General features: G+C 41.4%; 1 protein-coding gene across 1 annotated transcript in view; it reads left to right on the forward strand.

Moving 5' to 3' along the window:
- Window positions 1–18,025, forward strand: part of cops3 (COP9 signalosome subunit 3) — a 32,807-nt gene extending 14,782 nt beyond the window's left edge. Inside the window, exons 8-12 of the mRNA XM_056297039.1 lie at window positions 9,937–10,110; window positions 10,310–10,396; window positions 12,908–13,021; window positions 13,165–13,245; window positions 17,631–18,025. Of these exons, the coding sequence (XP_056153014.1) occupies window positions 9,937–10,110; window positions 10,310–10,396; window positions 12,908–13,021; window positions 13,165–13,245; window positions 17,631–17,684 (510 nt within the window). The 3' untranslated portion in view covers window positions 17,685–18,025. The remainder of the gene's footprint in view (window positions 1–9,936; window positions 10,111–10,309; window positions 10,397–12,907; window positions 13,022–13,164; window positions 13,246–17,630) is intronic.
- The last annotated feature ends 294 nt before the right edge of the window (window positions 18,026–18,319 follow it).

The raw sequence follows: 18,319 nt of genomic DNA on the forward strand, positions 1-18,319 counted from the left end.
GACGTTAAGGTTTTACAAAATAAACAAATACAAAACAATATTAAAAGCTAAAATGCACACATACAAGTGCTAAGTTGATGAGTTTCCTAAAGTCCCCCAGCGGAATCACGTTCGACAGTTTCCTAAAGTCCCCCAGTGGAATCCCGTTCGACAGTTTCCTAAAGTCCCCCAGCGGAATCACGTTCGGCAGTTTCCTAATGTCCCCCAGTGGAATCACGTTCGGCATTTTCTGGTCCTTTTGCAGTGAGTTCCAGGCAGAAGGTGCAGAGTAAGAAAATGCCATTTTACAAACTCCGGGACAGTGGGGACCGACGACGTCAAATAGTCCTGAGATTGTAGCCAATAGCTGCTGAGATTTAAATTTCATCATCCATTTATAACAGGATATAACTGTGAATGCACTAGGGGTGCAACGGTCCAGTTAGCCCACGGTTCGGTTCGTACCTCGGTTTTTGGGTCACAGTTTCGGTTCGGTTTCGAATTACATTGTTGGTGAAATAAGTTCGGGAGGGAATAACGTAGCGCGGATCGAGCGTATGCATTAGCTGACGAAAGCCCACATCTCCAACCACCGAAAAGGGCTGCATGTCTTTAGCAATGAACACCCCCGGGGGCTGCATGGGTTATTGTTTTGTGTTTCTCTGAGTTGGCGCTATAGGTTTGTTGGAAAGCATCTCCCCGATAGATGGTTGTTTTGTTCACTGGTGCGGTTACCTGTGCGTCTGTCCTGCTTCCAGAGAGCGAGACATCTGGGTGGTGCCGGCGGAGATGCTGGCTCATATTGGAAGTGTTTCCACTTGCGTAGTACGGGACATGGGTCAAGCAATGCTTGCAGCACACAGTGTTATTTCTGTCCACTGTTTTGTCTCCTTCATCGTTGTATTCAACAGCAAACCCGAAATGTCCCCAGATTTGTATGAAGACGGTGCTTCTTCAAACTTTTCTCTCTCTACTCCTCCACTCGCCATGACTTTGTTTCTGCTTCTGCGAGCTACCGCCGTCTTTTCAACTCGACTGTCGGCTCCAGTTACAAGGGGGGTGGGGGTGGGGGGCTAACAGTGACTGGATATTGACTCGTGGGGCGAGGTTTTCCGCAGCAGGCTGTCTCAGCCTGCCTGCACACAGGCACACAGTGAAAAATCCATTCTCCGGCAGTAAGAAACGCCTGTCAACTATTCACGCACATTTTAACTGTAAAACCGAAAACCCACGGTCCATAAGGGCGGATTGGACCGTACAGGGCGGACCGTACGGTTCGGTTTTAAACCGAAAACCGTTGCAAGCGTAGAATGCACAAAAGCCTTATTTGGTTTACATTGTGGGGTAGTGGATTATGGCTGTATAGTATTCACACCATATGACGTTCACATACATGAACATTGAACTAAAAGAAATGGATAATTGAAGTGGTGCAAACTACATTGCCTTCAGCCAAAAGTTTAGACCAGTGGCTCTCAATCCAGTCCTCCAGGACCCTCAATACTGCTGGTTTTCTAGTCTGCAGCCAAGAGGTAGGCCAATGACTCTCAATCCAGTCCTCCAGAACCCTCACTACTGCTAGTTTTCTAGTCTGTCAGGTGTCCATTAAGGGTGTTGTGAATGAAAATGAAGGTATGTCACTCTGGAAATGGCCAGTAGGTTAACTAAAAGTGCAACAAGTGTAAATTGATGGGGGGGTCAGTAAACAAATTTCACAAAATTAGAACCATAGCCATTTCAGGAAATTATCTTTCTATATTTGCTATTTCCTATAAAGACTGGGGCCATATTAGACTGAAATGTATCAAATCTGACTGACGTGACATATTTTTGAGAAATTTACACTTTATTCTCTTATTCTACGAATGATGTCATCACATTACACACACACACACACACAAGTTTTTGAAATGTTGATTGTGATTGCGCCCTGTCCAACCAACATGGCTAATCAGATGATTTAGCTTCAGCTAGTATGTTACCTAGCTTCAAAAACATATATCAGGTTGAAACAAGAGTGTCCTTATTGATTAATGGAAGTTGAGAGTATTTGGACATAACACCTTCCAGGAAATCAAAAACAAAAGAAGATGACAGTCGCATAAAGTTGGTTTTTAGCCATGTAGCTGTGTCTCAGCCCTGTCTCGCCCGTCCACTTTAGATGCTGTCAACACTTATTAGCGGTAAGGAAGGTATTGTATCTCACCTGTTTATTTAGATGTTGTTAACACTTACAAGCAGGAAGGAAGTTATTGTATCTCACCTGTTCACTTTAGATGCTGTTAACACTTAATAGCGGTAAGGAAGTAATTGTATCTCATCCATTCATTTTAGATGCTGTCAACATTTACTAGTGGTAAGGAAGTTATTGTATCTCATCCGTTCATTTTAGATGCTGTTAACACTTAGTAGTGGTAAGGAAGTTATTGTATCTCACCTGTACATTTTACATACTGTCAACACTTACTAGTGGTAAGGAAGTTATGGTATCTGACCCATTTATTTTACATGCTGTTGACACTTACTAATGGTGAGGAAGTTATTGTATCTCATCCATTCATGTTAGATGCTGTCAACACTTATTAGCGGTAAGGAACTTATTATATTTCACCTGTTCATTTTAGATGCAGTCAATACTTACTAGTGGTAAGGAAGTTATTGTATCTCACCCGTTCACATTGGATGGTGTTAACACTTACTAGTGGTAAGGAAGTTATCGTATCTCACCCGTTCATTTTACATGCTGTTGACACTTAGTAATGGTGAGGAAGTTATTGTATCTCACCCATTCATTTTAGATGGTGTTAACACTTACTAGTGGTAAGGAACTTATTATATTTCACCCGTTCATTTTAGATGCAGTCAATACTTACTAGTGGTAAGGAAGTTATAGTATCTCAGTCGTTCATTTTAAATGCTGTCAACACTTATTCATGGTAAGGAAGTTATTGTATCTCACCCATTCATTTTAGATGCAGTCAACACTTACTAGTGGTAAGGAAGTTATTGTATGTCACCCGTTCATTTTAGATGCAGTCAACACTTACTAGTGGTAAGGAAGTTATAGTATCTCAGTCGTTCATTTTAAATGCTGTCAACACTTATTCATGGTAAGGAAGTTATTGTATCTCACCCATTCATTTTAGATGCAGTCAACACTTACTAGTGGTAAGGAAGTTATTGTATCTCACCCATTCATTTTAGATGCAGTCAACACTTACTAGTGGTAAGGAAGTTATTGTATGTCACCCGTTCATTTTAGATGCAGTCAACACTTACTAGTGGTAAGGAAGTCATAGTATCTCAGTCGTTCATTTTAAATGCTGTCAACACTTATTCATGGTAAGGAAGTTATTGTATCTCACCCATTCATTTTAGATGCAGTCAACACTTAATAGTGGTAAGGAAGTTATTGTATGTCACCCGTTCATTTTAGATGCAGTCAACACTTACTAGTGGTAAGGAAATTATAGTATCTCACCCATTCATTTTAGACGCTGTCAACACTTACTAGTGGTAAGGAAGTTATTGTACCTCACCCATTCATTTTAGATGCTGTCAACACTTACTAGTGGTAAGGAAGTTATTGTATGTCACCCGTTCATTTTAGATGCAGTCAACATTTACTAGTGGTAAGGAAGTTATTGTATGTCACCCATTCATTTTAGATGCTGTCAACACTTACTAGTGATAAGGAAGTTATTGTATCTCACCCGTGCACTTTAGATGCTGTCAACATTTACTAGTGGTAAGGAACTTATTGGATCTCACCCATTCACATTAGATGCTGTTAACACTTACTAGTGGTAAGGAAATTATTGTATCTCTCCCATTTATTTTACATGCTGTTGACACTTACTAATGGTGAGGAAGTTATAGTATCTCACACATTCATTTTATATGCTGTCAACACTTACTTGTGATAAGGAAGTTATCGTATCTCACCCGTGCATTTTAGATGCTGTCAACATTTACTAGTGGTAAGGAACTTATTGGATCTCACCCATTCACATTAGATGCTGTTAACACTTACTAGTGGTAAGGAAGTTATTGTATCTCTCCCATTCATTTTAGATGGTGTTAACACTTACTAGTGGTAAGAAACCTATTATATTTCACCCGTTCATTTTAGATGCAGTCAACGCTTACTAGTGGTAAGGAAGTTATAGTATCTCAGTCGTTCATTTTAAATGCTGTCAACACTTACTAGCGGTAAGGAAGTTATTGTATCTCACCCATTCATTTTAGATGCTGTCAACACTTCCTAGTGGTAAGGAAGTTATTGTATGTCACTCGTTCAGTTTAAATGCTGTCAACTCTTACTAGCAGTAAGAGAGTTATAGTATCTCAGTCGTTCATTTTAAATGCTGTCAACACTTATTCATGGTAAGGAAGTTATTGTATCTCACCCATTCATTTTAGATGCTGTCAACACTTACTAGTGGTAAGGAAGTTATTGTACCTCACACATTCATTTTAGATGCTGTCAACACTTATTAGTGATAAGGAAGTTATCGTATCTCACCCGTGCACTTTAGATGCTGTCAACATTTACTAGTTGTAAGGAACTTATTGTATCTCACCCATTCACATTAGATGCTGTTAACACTTACTAGTGGTAAGGAAGTTATTGTATCTCACCCGTTCACATTGGATGGTGTTAACACTTACGATAATTTCCTTACCACTAGTAAGTGTTAACACCATCCAATGTGAACGGGTGAGATACAATAACTTCCTTACCACTAGTATCTCACCCGTTCATTTTACATGCTGTTGACACTTAGTAATGGTGAGGAAGTTATTGTATCTCACCCATTCATTTTAGATGGTGTTAACACTTACTAGTGGTAAGGAACTTATTATATTTCACCCGTTCATTTTAGATGCAGTCAATACTTACTAGTGGTAAGGAAGTTATAGTATCTCAGTCATTCATTTTAAATGCTGTCAACACTTATTCATGGTAAGGAAGTTATTGTATCTCACCCATTCATTTTAGATGCAGTCAACACTTACCAGTGGTAAGGAAGTTATTGTATGTCACCCGTTCATTTTAGATGCAGTCAACACTTACTAGTGGTAAGGAAGTTATAGTATCTCAGTCGTTCATTTTAGATGCAGTCAACACTTATTCATGGTAAGGAAGTTATTGTATCTCACCCGTTCATTTTACATGCTGTTGACACTTAGTAATGGTGAGGAAGTTATTGTATCTCACCCATTCATTTTAGATGGTGTTAACACTTACTAGTGGTAAGGAACTTAATATTTCACCCGTTCATTTTAGATGCAGTCAATACTTACTAGTGGTAAGGAAGTTATAGTATCTCAGTCGTTCATTTTAAATGCTGTCAACACTTATTCATGGTAAGGAAGTTATTGTATCTCACCCATTCATTTTAGATGCAGTCAACACTTACTAGTGGTAAGGAAGTTATTGTATCTCACCCGTTCATTTTAGATGCAGTCAACACTTACTAGTGGTAAGGAAGTTATAGTATCTCAGTCGTTCATTTTAAGTGCTGTCAACACTTATTCATGGTAAGGAAGTTATTGTATCTCACCCATTCATTTTAGATGCAGTCAACACTTACTAGTGGTAAGGAAGTTATTGTATGTCACCCGTTCATTTTATTTTTTTTCATAAATTTATTTCTGATTTTTCCCTTTTTTCTCCCAATTTAGTGGCCAATTGATCCCTATTTTAATTCAAACACCCACCCTCGTATTGCATGTGTTCGCCAACTGCATCTCTCCGGCCGGCAGTCTCGAAGGAAAGCGCCTCCCCACTTTCGTGACAAGGCGAATCCAAGCCGAACCACTGTTTTTCCGACACACACAGAGACGCATTCATATGACGAACACAAGCCGACTCCGCCCCCCTCCCGAAGACAGCGTTGCCAATGATTGCTGCTTCATCGAGTCCGGCCATAGTCGGATCTGACGAGACCGGGGCGCGAACCCCAGTCCCCAGTGGGCAACTGCATCGACACCAAGCCGATGCTTAGACCGCTACGCCACCGCGGACCTTTTCACCCGTTCATTTTAGATGCAGTCAACACTTAACTAGTGGTCAGGAAGTTATAGTATCTCACCCATTCATTTTAGACGCTGTCAACACTTACTAGTGGTAAGGAAGTTATTGTACCTCACCCATTCATTTTAGATGCTGTCAACACTTACTAGTGGTAAGGAAGTTATTGTATGTCACCCGTTCATTTTAGATGCAGTCAACATTTACTAGTGGTAAGGAAGTTATTGTATGTCACCCATTCATTTTAGATGCTGTCAACACTTACTAGTGATAAGGAAGTTATTGTATCTCACCCGTGCACTTTAGATGCTGTCAACATTTACTAGTGGTAAGGAACTTATTGGATCTCACCCATTCACATTAGATGCTGTTAACACTTACTAGTGGTAAGGAAATTATTGTATCTCTCCCATTTATTTTACATGCTGTTGACACTTACTAATGGTGAGGAAGTTATAGTATCTCACACATTCATTTTATATGCTGTCAACACTTACTAGTGATAAGGAAGTTATCGTATCTCACCCGTGCACTTTAGATGCTGTCAACATTTACTAGTGGTAAGGAACTTATTGGATCTCACCCATTCACATTAGATGCTGTTAACACTTACTAGTGGTAAGGAAATTATTGTATCTCTCCCATTTATTTTACATGCTGTTGACACTTACTAATGGTGAGGAAGTTATTGTATCTCACCCATTCATTTTAGATGGTGTTAACACTTACTAGTGGTAAGGAACTTATTATATTTCACCCGTTCATTTTAGATGCAGTCAACACTTACTAGCGGTAAGGAAGTTATTGTATCTCACCCATTCATTTTAGATGCTGTCAACACTTCCTAGTGGTAAGGAAGTTATTGTATGTCACTCGTTCAGTTTAAATGCTGTCAACTCTTACTAGCAGTAAGAGAGTTATAGTATCTCAGTCGTTCATTTTAAATGCTGTCAACACTTATTCATGGTAAGGAAGTTATTGTATCTCACCCATTCATTTTAGATGCTGTCAACACTTACTAGTGGTAAGGAAGTTATTGTACCTCACACATTCATTTTAGATGCTGTCAACACTTATTAGTGATAAGGAAGTTATCGTATCTCACCCGTGCACTTTAGATGCTGTCAACATTTACTAGTTGTAAGGAACTTATTGTATCTCACCCATTCACATTAGATGCTGTTAACACTTACTAGTGGTAAGGAAGTTATTGTATCTCACCCATTCATTTCAGATACTGGCAAAACTTAGTCGCAGTAAGGAAGTTATTGTATCTCGCCTGTTCATTTTAGATGCTGTCAACACTTACTAGTGGTAATTAAGTTATTGTATCTCACCTGTTCATGTTACAAACCCCAATTCCAATGAAGTTTGGACGTTGTGTAAAACGTAAATAAAAACAGAATACAATGATTCGGAAATCCTTTTCGACCTATATTCAATTGAATACACTACAAAGACAAGATATTTAATGTTCACACTGATTAACTTTATTGTTTTTTGCAAACATTCACTCATTTTGAATTTGATGCCTGCAACACATTCCAAAAAAGCTGGGACAGGGGGATTTTCTCCACTGTGTTACACCACCTTTCCTTTTAACAATACTCAATAAGCATTTGGGAACTGAGGACACCAATAGTTGAAGCTTTGTAGGTGGAATTCTTTCCCATTCTTGCTTGACGTACGACTTCAGTTGCTCAACAGTCCGGGGTCTCCGTTGTCGTATTTTGTGCTTCATAATGCGCCACACATGTTCAATGGGAGACAGGTCTGGACTGCAGGCAGGCCAGTCCAGTACCCGTACTCTTTTACTACGAAGCCACGCTTTTGTAACACGTACAGAATGTGGCTTGGCATTGTCTTGCTGAAATAAGCAGGGACGTCCTTGAAAAAGACGTCGCTTGGATGGCAGCATATGTTGCTCCAAAACCTGTATGTACCTTTCAGCATTAATGGTGCCTTCACAGATGTGCAAGTTACCCATGATGCCATGGGCACTAACACACCCCCATACCATCGCAGATGCTGGCTTTTGAACTTTGCGCTGATAACAATCTGGGTGGTCCTTTTCCTCTTTAGCCCAGAGGACACGACGTCCATGGTTTCCAAAAACAATTTGAAATGTGGACTTTTCAGACCACAGCACACTTTTCCACTTTGCGTCAGTCCGTCTCAGATGAGCGCCGGCCCAGAGAAGCCGGCGGTGTTTCTAGGGAGTTGTTGATATCTGGCTTTGGCTTTGCATGGTAGAGTTTTAACTTGCACTTGTAGATGTAGCGACGAACTGTGTTAACTGACGATGGTTTCCCCAAGTGTTCCTGAGCCCACGTGGTCATATCCTTTACACAATGAAGTCGGTTTTTAATGCAGTGCCACCTGAGGGATCGAAGGTAACGGGCATTCAGTGTTGGTTTTCGGCCTTGCCGCTTACGTGCAGAGATTTCTCCGGATTCTCTGAATCTTTTGATGATATTATGGACTGTAGATGATGAAATCCCTAAATTCCTTGCAATTGTACGTTGAGAAACGTTGTTCTTAAACTGTTGGACTATTTGCTCACGCAGTTTTTCACCAAGTGGTGAACCTCACCCCATCCTTGCTTGTGAACGACTGAGCCTTTTGGGGATGCTCCTTTTATACCCAATCATGACACTCACCTGTTTCCAGTTAACCTGTTCACCTGTGGAATGTTCCAAACAGGTGTTTTTGAGCATTCCTCAACTTTCCCAGTCTTGTCTGTGAATGTTCTCATTCATCCAGGTCATGGTTATCCAAAGGAATTTAATCAAGTGCAACTGGACTTGGTATATATCCGAGAAGATGTTTCGCCTCTCATCCAAGAGGCTTCATCAGTTTGTGCCTTTCTGACTAGACCAATTTAGTCTGACTGGCTAGTGATGAAACTCAGATATTTATCCTCTTTGGAGTCGTTATCAGAGCTATTGATGTCCAGTTCCAGTCTTTTGTTGCCCCTGTCCCAGCTTTTTTGGAACGTGTTGCGGGCATCAAATTCATAATGAGTGAATATTTGCAAAAAACAATAAAGTTAATCAGTTTGAACATTAAATATCTTGTCTTTGTAGTGTATTCAATTGAATATAGGTCGATAAGGATTTGCAAATCATTGTATTCTGTTTTTATTCATGTTTTACCCAACATCACAACTTCATTGGAATTGGGGTTTGTAGATGCCATCAACACTTACTAGTGATAAGGATGTCATTGTATCTCACCAGTTCATTTTAGATACTGTCAACACTTACTAGTGGTATGGAAGTTATTGTATCTCAACCGTTCATTGTAGATGCTGTCAACACTTACTAGTGGTAAGGAAGTTACTCTATCTCACCCATTCATTTTACATGCTGTTAACACTTATTAGCGGTAAGGAATGTTCACACATGAAGGAACAGTGGAGGAGATGGCAAATGGCGAATCTTATTCAGGTAAACCATCTCTGGCTGGAATGCCTGACACAATAGGGAAGTGTAATAAACTCCCTGGCAAAAAGGAAACCAGCAGAATGCGAGGTTGTGGGTTTCCGTTGCTCCGGGTCCCAGATGACCGGTTTGAAAACCGCCAGGCTAGATAACCAGATCTTGTAATTGGATGCCCTTTTGTTCAAATCCACCCAGGAAGAAAGGAACAGACGCGTTCCCTTCCACCAACATTTACTATGGATCTGTCCTTGGGCAAGACATTCAGCTTTCCTAAGTGCTCAGGTGAAACTACTCCATGTCCACTGGTCATTGTACAGTGTTGGTAACTTGAATATACACCAAGCAGTTGCAGAAAAAGGCCGGATGTGCTCCGTTGACTTTTCAGAAAGAAAAAAAAAACATGCCACAAAAACACAGCTGTTCCTTTCATATGCTTTGCCGTATATTCATATTTCTCTGCAAATTCTCTGCCCAAAGCCCCTGAGCAATGCATACCATGAGTTAGCCCAGGTGTATGCCACCAACAACCCAGCGGAGCTGCGCAGCCTGGTCAACAAACACAGCGAGACCTTCACGCGAGACAGCAATACAGGCTTGGTCAAACAGTGCCTCTCTTCTCTGTACAAGAAGAACATCCAGAGGCTAACAAAGGTGTGTGTGTGTGTGTGTGTGTGTGTGTGTGTGTGTGTGTGTGCATGTGCGCATGCACATGTCTGAGACCTTCTGCTGTTTATACCTTCTGCACCCAGCCATCATACCTTGTAGGCTCCTTCTCATATCCTTGGTTAAATGTTGTTCTTCCATGTCAGTCTGTTCTGTTATCATCTCTTCTGTTATCTGGCCTCTGTAGACCTTCCTGACACTTTCCTTGCAAGACATGGCGAGTCGAGTGCAGCTGTCAGGCCCCCAGGAGGCAGAGAAATATGTCCTGCACATGGTGAGTGGGCCTGGGGGAGAACAGCGGAAGAAACAGTAAATGGTCATTTGCCATCATCACACTGATATCTTCACATCTTCTACAACATCTTAGCAGACACTTGTGGAATGTGTATGTCAACATTTGAAGCAGAATTCAGCATGCACCTCAGCATTTTGCATAAGTCCTCACAAACAATTTAAATGTAAGTTAAGTTATGGTGTAGTTGCCACATTACTATTGTTCCAACAGTTATGTCAGTTTGAGTGTACAAAAATACTTAAGGGTTGTTAAAACATCCAGCTAGTGTTTGACATGAAGCTAGTGTTTGACTGGACTATCAGTTTAGAGTGAAAAACTGTCCGTACAGGAAATACAATTATGTTGTTTATGGGGACCACTTTATACTATACAGGCAGTACTTATACTGTGAAAGGAGCACTACATACATACATGAGTACAGGGAGTAGTAGTAAGTGGCATTATATACAATACAGGCAGTACTTTACTACAAACCCCAATTCCAGTGAAGTTGGGACATTGTGTAAAACGTGAATAAAAACAGAATACAATGATTTGCAAATCCTTTTCGACCTATATTCAATTGAATACACTACAAAGACAAGATATTTAATGTTCAAACTGATAAACTTTGTTTTTTGCAAATATTCACTCATTTTGAATTTGATGCCTGCAACACGGTCCAAAGAAGCTGGGACAGGGGCATGTTTACCACTGTGTTACACCACCTTTCCTTTTAACAACACTCAATAAGCGTGTGGGAACTGAGGACACTAATTGTTGAAGCTTTGCAGGTGGAATTCTTTCCCATTCTTGCTTGATGTACGACTTCAGTTACACAACGTCCCAACTTCATTGGAATTGGGGTTTGTAATTAGGAACTATAGATACACTGTATGTGCAAAAGTATTGGGACACACCTCTTAATCATTGAATTCAGGTGTTTCATTCACACCCGTTGCCACAGCTGTATAAAATCAAGCAGCGAAGCCGCTCTGATGGCCGAACAGAATAAACCGCCGTTCTTGCAATCCGCTCATCATGTGGCTGGGAGGTTCGTATCCCAGACTCGCCGTAACCAGTCACAGCCAGAGCGTCCACGGTGTAAGGCATTCATTAGGCCACCCTTACCTGAGGGATAGTGGATGTAGATCAGTGTAGTGTTCGGGGACTAGTCATTCTCCAGCGACCCCTCTAGCCCATCCGGGCGCCTGCAGCCAAGCAACCGAAAGCATTCTCCCTACGTCTCCTTCGCGGCCTGAGGGTAATGCGAGGCTTCAGCGTGGAAAATAGCGAGAGCAGCCGACACGAGTTTGAAGGAAGCTGGTGTTACGACTATCTCCTTCCTGTGGAAACGTGAGCCAGGGGAGTTATTCGACAAGAGTCCCGGCCATATGCCATTGGGTTAATCGGGTGAGATAAGGAGAAAAACTAGAAATAAATTTATTATTAAAAAAATAAAAATCAAGCAGCTAGCCATGCAGTCTGCATTTACATACATTTGTGAAAGAATGGGTCATTCTGAAGAGCTCAGTGAATTCAAGCGTGGTACTGTCATAGGATGCCACCTTTGCAATAAGTCAGTTCGTGAAATTTCTTCCCCGCTAGATATTCCACTGTCAACTGTAAGTGGTATTATTGAAAAGTGGGAGTGTTTAGGGACAACAGCAACTCAGCCATGAAGTGGCAGACCACGTAAAGTCACACAGCGGGGTCAACGAGTGCTGAGGCACATAGGGCGTAAAAGTCGCCAACGCTCTGTTGACTCAATAACATTTTGGACAATTCTATGCTTCCTACCTTGTAGGAACAGTTTGGGGAGGGCCCTTTTCTGTTCCAGCATGACTGCCCCAGTACACAAAGCAAGGTCCATTAAGACATGGTTGGTTGAGTTTGGTGTGGAAGAACTTGACTGGCCCGCACAGAGCCCTGACCTCAACCCCATCGAACACCTTTGGGATGAACTAGAACAGCGATTGTGAGCCAGGTCTTCTCATCCAACATCAGTGCCTGACCTCACAAATACTCTTCTGGATGAATGGGCAAAAATTCCCAGAAGAGTGGAAGCTGTTATAGCTGCAAAGGGGGGGGGGGCAACTCCATATTAATGCCTATGGATTTAGAATGAGATGTCATAAAAGCTCCTGTAGGTGTAATGGCCCCGTGTCCCAGTACTTTTGTACATATAGTGTATACTGCACAGGCTTCTAATATATACTATAAAGTGAGTACTATGTACAATACATGGACTCATTTGTGCTCAACCTGAGCTGTCCCTGTAATATACTCGTTCCTAACCCTGTTGTTCTTCATCACTCCCAGCGAAAATCTTAGCATCTTCAACTCTGTCACCTCCAGCTCCGCCTCCTGTCTTTTCTTCAGTGCAGCTGTCTCCAAACCTTACAACACAACATATGTAACATATGTACAGAAAGAATAATCAATCAAAAAAAGGATTGTGTTTTATATTATGAATGGAATACTCATGCTCCTTTTTCTGCCCTTGAGCAGATCGAAGACGGCGAGATCTATGCCAGCATCAACCAAAAAGATGGCATGGTCTGTTTCCATGACAACCCTGAAAAATACAATAACCCAGCCATGCTTCACAAAATTGACCAAGAGGTGAGGAATTTCACTTCTGTTTCAACCTGGGTTCTGATCAAAGATGGTTTAAACCTGCAGCTCAATGTAAATGAACAACGCGTGGCTTTGAATTGGAAGGTAGCTCAGTTACAAATGAAATGTTTGTCTTGTTTTTTTTCCAGATGTTGAAGTGTATAGAGCTTGATGAGAAGCTAAAGTCAATGGATCAGGAAATCACAGTGAACCCACAATTTGTGCAGAAGGTGAGTTTATATTTGCTGACACCTTTTTTTTTCCGAGCTCTGCACTGTTTCTCTCCTGGTATTTGAATTAATAATAACATTTTATTTGTGGGCACCTTTCAGAGCACTCAAGGACACCTTACAGAACACAGTAAAAAAAACAAGCAGCACTGTATCAGACAGCATGAAATTTAAAAAAAGCATGGTAGACAATAAAAGTTAACACAACAGATAAGTATAAAATCCTCATCTGCACAAAACTCAATGAAGCACGGATCAGACTGCATATGCCAGTTTGAAAAGGTGTGTTTTGAGATGGGATTTGAAGGTTGAAAGAGAGTCAGTGTTGCGAATTTCTTGTGGGAGAGAGTTCCATAGGCGAGGGGCAGAACGACTGAAGGCTCTACATGGTAGTCAAGCGGGCCGATGGTGTAATGAGTTGGAGAGCAGAAGAGGATCTGAGAGTGCAGGAGGGCGTGTGGATATGAAGGAGTTTGGAAAGATATGAAGAAGCTAAATTATTAAGGGCCTTAAAGGTGAGGAGCAGGATCTTGAAGAAGATAAAATTACAGTAGTCAATACGGGATGTCACCAGGGTGTGAATGAGTATGGCGGTGCTTTTAGGTGTAAGTGACGGCCGAAGACGATTAATATTGCATAGGTGGAAGTATGCAGACCGAGTAACATTGTTGATGTGGGCCTCAAAAGATAATGTGCTGTCCAGGATGACACCCAGACTCTTTACCTGAGGCGATGGGGGAACTATAGAATTCTCAATAGTAAGAGAAAAACTATCAGTTTTGGCCAAAGTAGTTTTAGTGCCAACTAGGAGGACCTCAGTTTTATCACTTTTAAGTTTGAGGAAGTGGTATGAAAACCAGGATTTAATTTCTAGTAAGCAGTCAGAAAGGGAAGTGGGTGGAAGAGTGGAGGTAGGCTTGGTGAATAGATAAAGCTGGATGTCATCTGCGTAGCAGTGAAATTGAATGCCATATTTCCTGAAAATGTGGCCAAGAGGTAGTAGGTAAATAATAAATAGGAGGGGTCCCAATACAGAGCCCTGGGAACACCGATAGTAACAGGAAAGGACTGTGATCTCAAATTTAAGTTGGACAAACTGAGTGCGGCCAGAGAGATATGATCTAAACTAGTCAAGGGGGGAGCCAGTTATTCCAATGGAAGCTAATCTTTCTAGAAGGATGTTATGTGAGATGGTAACAAAGGCTGCACTCAGATCAAGGGGGACAAGAATGGTTAATAGCCCAGAGTCAGCTGCCATCAAAAGATCATGAGTGATTTTCACCAGTGCTGTCTCCATACTGTGCATGGAGCGAAAACCAGACTGTAATTGTTCAAACAGATTGTTTTTAGTCAAGTCAGCGTGTACCTGAGATGTGACTGTTCTTTCAAGTGTTTAAGAAAGAAACGGTGAATTTGAGATTGGGCGAAAATTATTCAAATTGTTGGGGTCTGCACCAGGTTTCTTGAGTATTGGAGTTATTGCAGCTGTTTTGAGAGATGAGGGAACAAGACCAGAGGTAAGGGAGGAATGTATGATATCAGTTATTAAAGAGGATAGAGAAGGTAGACAGGCTTTTACTAAGGGGGTCTAACTGACAGGTAGATGATTTGGATTTGCGAATAAGACCAGATATTTCTGCAACAGTTGGAAGTTTAAAACTATATAGTAAAGAAGAGAGGGGAACATAGAAGGGTGAATAAGATGAACTGTATGCAGTATTGTTTGACGAGGTCAATTGCTGATGAATATTTTCAATTTTGGCATTAAAAAAGGTCATGAAGGTGTTACATTGAGCAACTGAATACAGGTGAGGTGCGAGAGTGTCCGGGCTGTAAAATATTGTTTACCATGGAAAACAGGGTTCTAGTGTTCCCTTCACCTGATCTAATTAAATTTGCGTAATAAGACGATTTAGCTGTGGACAGAGCCTCCTTATAATGAAGTATGTGGTTGTTATACATGTCTTTATGAACAAGGCCAGTTTTTGTGTAAAGGCGTTGCAGGCGACAGCCTTTAGCTTTAAGCTGTCGTAGTGCAGGTGTAAACCAAGGGGCAGAATGTGTAAAGGAAACGGAGCAGGTTTTTAAAGGAGCCAGATCGTTTAAAATACTATAAAGGCCATCATTGTAATGAGAGATCAATTCGTCTGGGGTGGATAAATTGTCTTTGCTGGGGAGGTTATCAGTTTTACTAGTGAGAGCAGATACATCAGTATTCTTAATGTTACAGTGTGGGAGTGCAGGAATGAGGAGACAGAGAGATCGAGTCGAGTCAATTCCGTTTACTCGCCACACAAAACAACACCGATACAGCACAATCTCTCTTGGCAACCAGCTAACCGCTAGGCTGCTGAAAACATGTCTCCCCCCGGAAACCCTAAGCAGTGCCTATATCAGCACTCTGAATGTCTGCCTTAAAGAAGCAGCAGCCCCTGGTGAATCTACCCTCATTTGTGTATCACCACAATGGAACGAGATGGAGCGTGACAACTTTGTTTTGGATACTGTTAAATTAACATTGCAAGACACTAACTTGTGGTTGGAAATTGGCAAATCAGATGCACTGCAGTTAAGAGGACTAACACCAGAGCAGCAAATCAGATCAAGTATGTGTCCTCTGGAGTGCGTCGGAAAATCAATATATTACTGTTATCCAAAACTGTCCAGGCATGATGTAAAATCCCTTGTGAGAGTATTGTGGACATTGTCCATGTGTATATTAAAATCACCCAGCAATATTACATTGGGGGATAAAGAACATAAGAAGGTTAGAAAAACAAAGGTCATTTAAGAAATCGTTGTTGGGCTTCGGTGGCCGATAAACAGTGGCTAGTATGGTAGGATTTGGCCCATTGATTTGTAGAGCAATGGACTCGAATGAAACATGGACAGGCACAGTTATGGAAGATACTTTTCACTGTAAAGTATCGCGACACCACCCCCCCTGCCGGTGTCACGGGATTTGCAGGTGTACACAAACCCAGGTGGAATAGTTTGATTAAACTGTGAGAAGTCATTGGGTTGTTGCCACGTCTCAGTCAAGCATAGGAAATCAAACTTACGATCATTCAGTAGATCATGAAGTAGGAGTCCCTTGTTGGTTAGTGAACGAATGTTAAATAACCTGACGGAGAGGTCATTTTTCCGGTTTTGATGCTAGCTGACCTGGCTAGGTTAGCTAGTGCACTGTGGTCAGCAGTCCGTCAGGATTTTCTTGTGGGACGAGGAAAGGAAGACCAGAAGGAACGGATTGGTTTTGTGTCATCGAAGTTGATGCTCCGGTGGGATCCATGGTGAATGTATTTCCGGCAAAAATGACAAACTATCTCGATGAAGTTTTGCAGTGCTGGTGGTGGCTCAGAGAGGTGGGGTCGTAGTCGAAAAAGTTCCGCTGCCGTGTATTGAAGTAGCAGTGTTACTGGATGGAGTATCAAAGATAAAGTAAACCAGGTGAACATAATCCATATGAACAGCCCATTGGTCCATATTACTGCCGGTGTTGTACCAGACGTAGGCTCCGAAAGTAGAATGACAGCGGCTGGGTGGGGGGAGACCAGTAGCCAGGTATGAAATAATCGGTAACCAAAACCACACGGGATTGTCAGATAAAAACAAAATGAAAACAACTGTCAGCAGAACGAGCTACTGTTCACTTGGCTAAAGGAACAGCAGAGTCAACGACAGAGCAGAAATGAGCAGAGATCTAGTGGGCAGAGATCAGCGGGTAGAGATCCAGTGGGCAGAGATCCAGCGGGTAGTGATCCAGTGGGCACAGATGCAGCGGACAGCGTTCACCTGACCTGAAGATATGATCTGTGTGATATGATCTGATTTTGCATTTTGTCTTGGCTGCTTGTTTATTCGTGGAGGGTTCCAACAGTTTACTACTTCAATTCACTGAACATGCATTGTGTTTAGTTTCACTTTTTATGTGCCATTTATATTGTCAATGCACATTTGAATTTTGACTTGGGAGACTGAGTTATGAAACATTAAACATAAGTAATTGTTATTATGAATGTGACTGTGATGGATAAATCTGACCTGGTTGTGATTTCCTGCAGCTGTGGGCACAACAGCTTACCAGGTATGAGGGGCAGCTGAGTCAAACTGCTGCAAAATTGTTTTTTTTAGGGGGACTTGTGACTTTCATAGTGTTGCCAATTTGTATTTTCTGTGTGTAAGTTTTCTTCATATTTGTGAACAAGGGAAAAAAGTTACAGCCCCCCGAAAAAACATCTCTGGTAATTGTATAAAGTAGAAACCACATTTCTTTCTGATACAGTGGCTCTGCAGTTGAGCATTAATCGGTTCCATGGGGAAGACTTTCATGTGTGGAACCGGGTTAAATCCGTCTTGTCTGTCTGTGTGCCTGTTTCTTTCAGAGTATGGGATCGCAGGAGGACGACGTCGGTAGCAAAACATCAAGTTACTCTTGAGGGGCCTTGGACAGGGAGAGAACGCTGCTTATCATCCACCACGTTCTTTCCACAATGAGTCAGCTTTATTTTTGTTTTTGTTTTTTTAAGATGAAAATAAACATTCTATTGCATATGGACATTGGTCAAGGAAAATCTAAATGTGTGGAATGATGACAATGATGATGAATTTGGTTATTCTTTCTTCGGTGTCTTGAAGATAACAAAAAATCCTTACCAGAAAAGAAAAAAAATACAATTTTGTCAGTGTTTTATTTATCAATGTTTCAGGTGGGAGCACCACTGCTGCATTAATAGAAACCATAATAATAAAACTGGACTTATTTGTTCAAAAAATAGAATTGGGTGAATTATCACTGTTTGTTTTGGTTCCGCTGCATGATTGTTGTTGCAGGAAGGCGTCACGTTTAAGGTAATACATCTATAGCTAACATGGAAGACGTTATACTAAACCACTGTTGTGAAGACAGTAGCTGCTGTGAGCTGCACACTGCACCCTTGGCCGAGCTCGGTGCTCATCATGCAGTGAACTGGTTCAGCTTTCTTTTATAAGTGGGAGCCACTAGATGGCGCCAGAGCGCTGTACAATATTTGGTTTCAATAGAAGTAAGGTAAACGTATGAAAGCGAAAACTG

The sequence above is a fragment of the Lampris incognitus genome, chromosome 17 (assembly GCF_029633865.1).
Source record: "Lampris incognitus isolate fLamInc1 chromosome 17, fLamInc1.hap2, whole genome shotgun sequence".
NCBI lineage: Eukaryota > Metazoa > Chordata > Actinopteri > Lampriformes > Lampridae > Lampris > Lampris incognitus.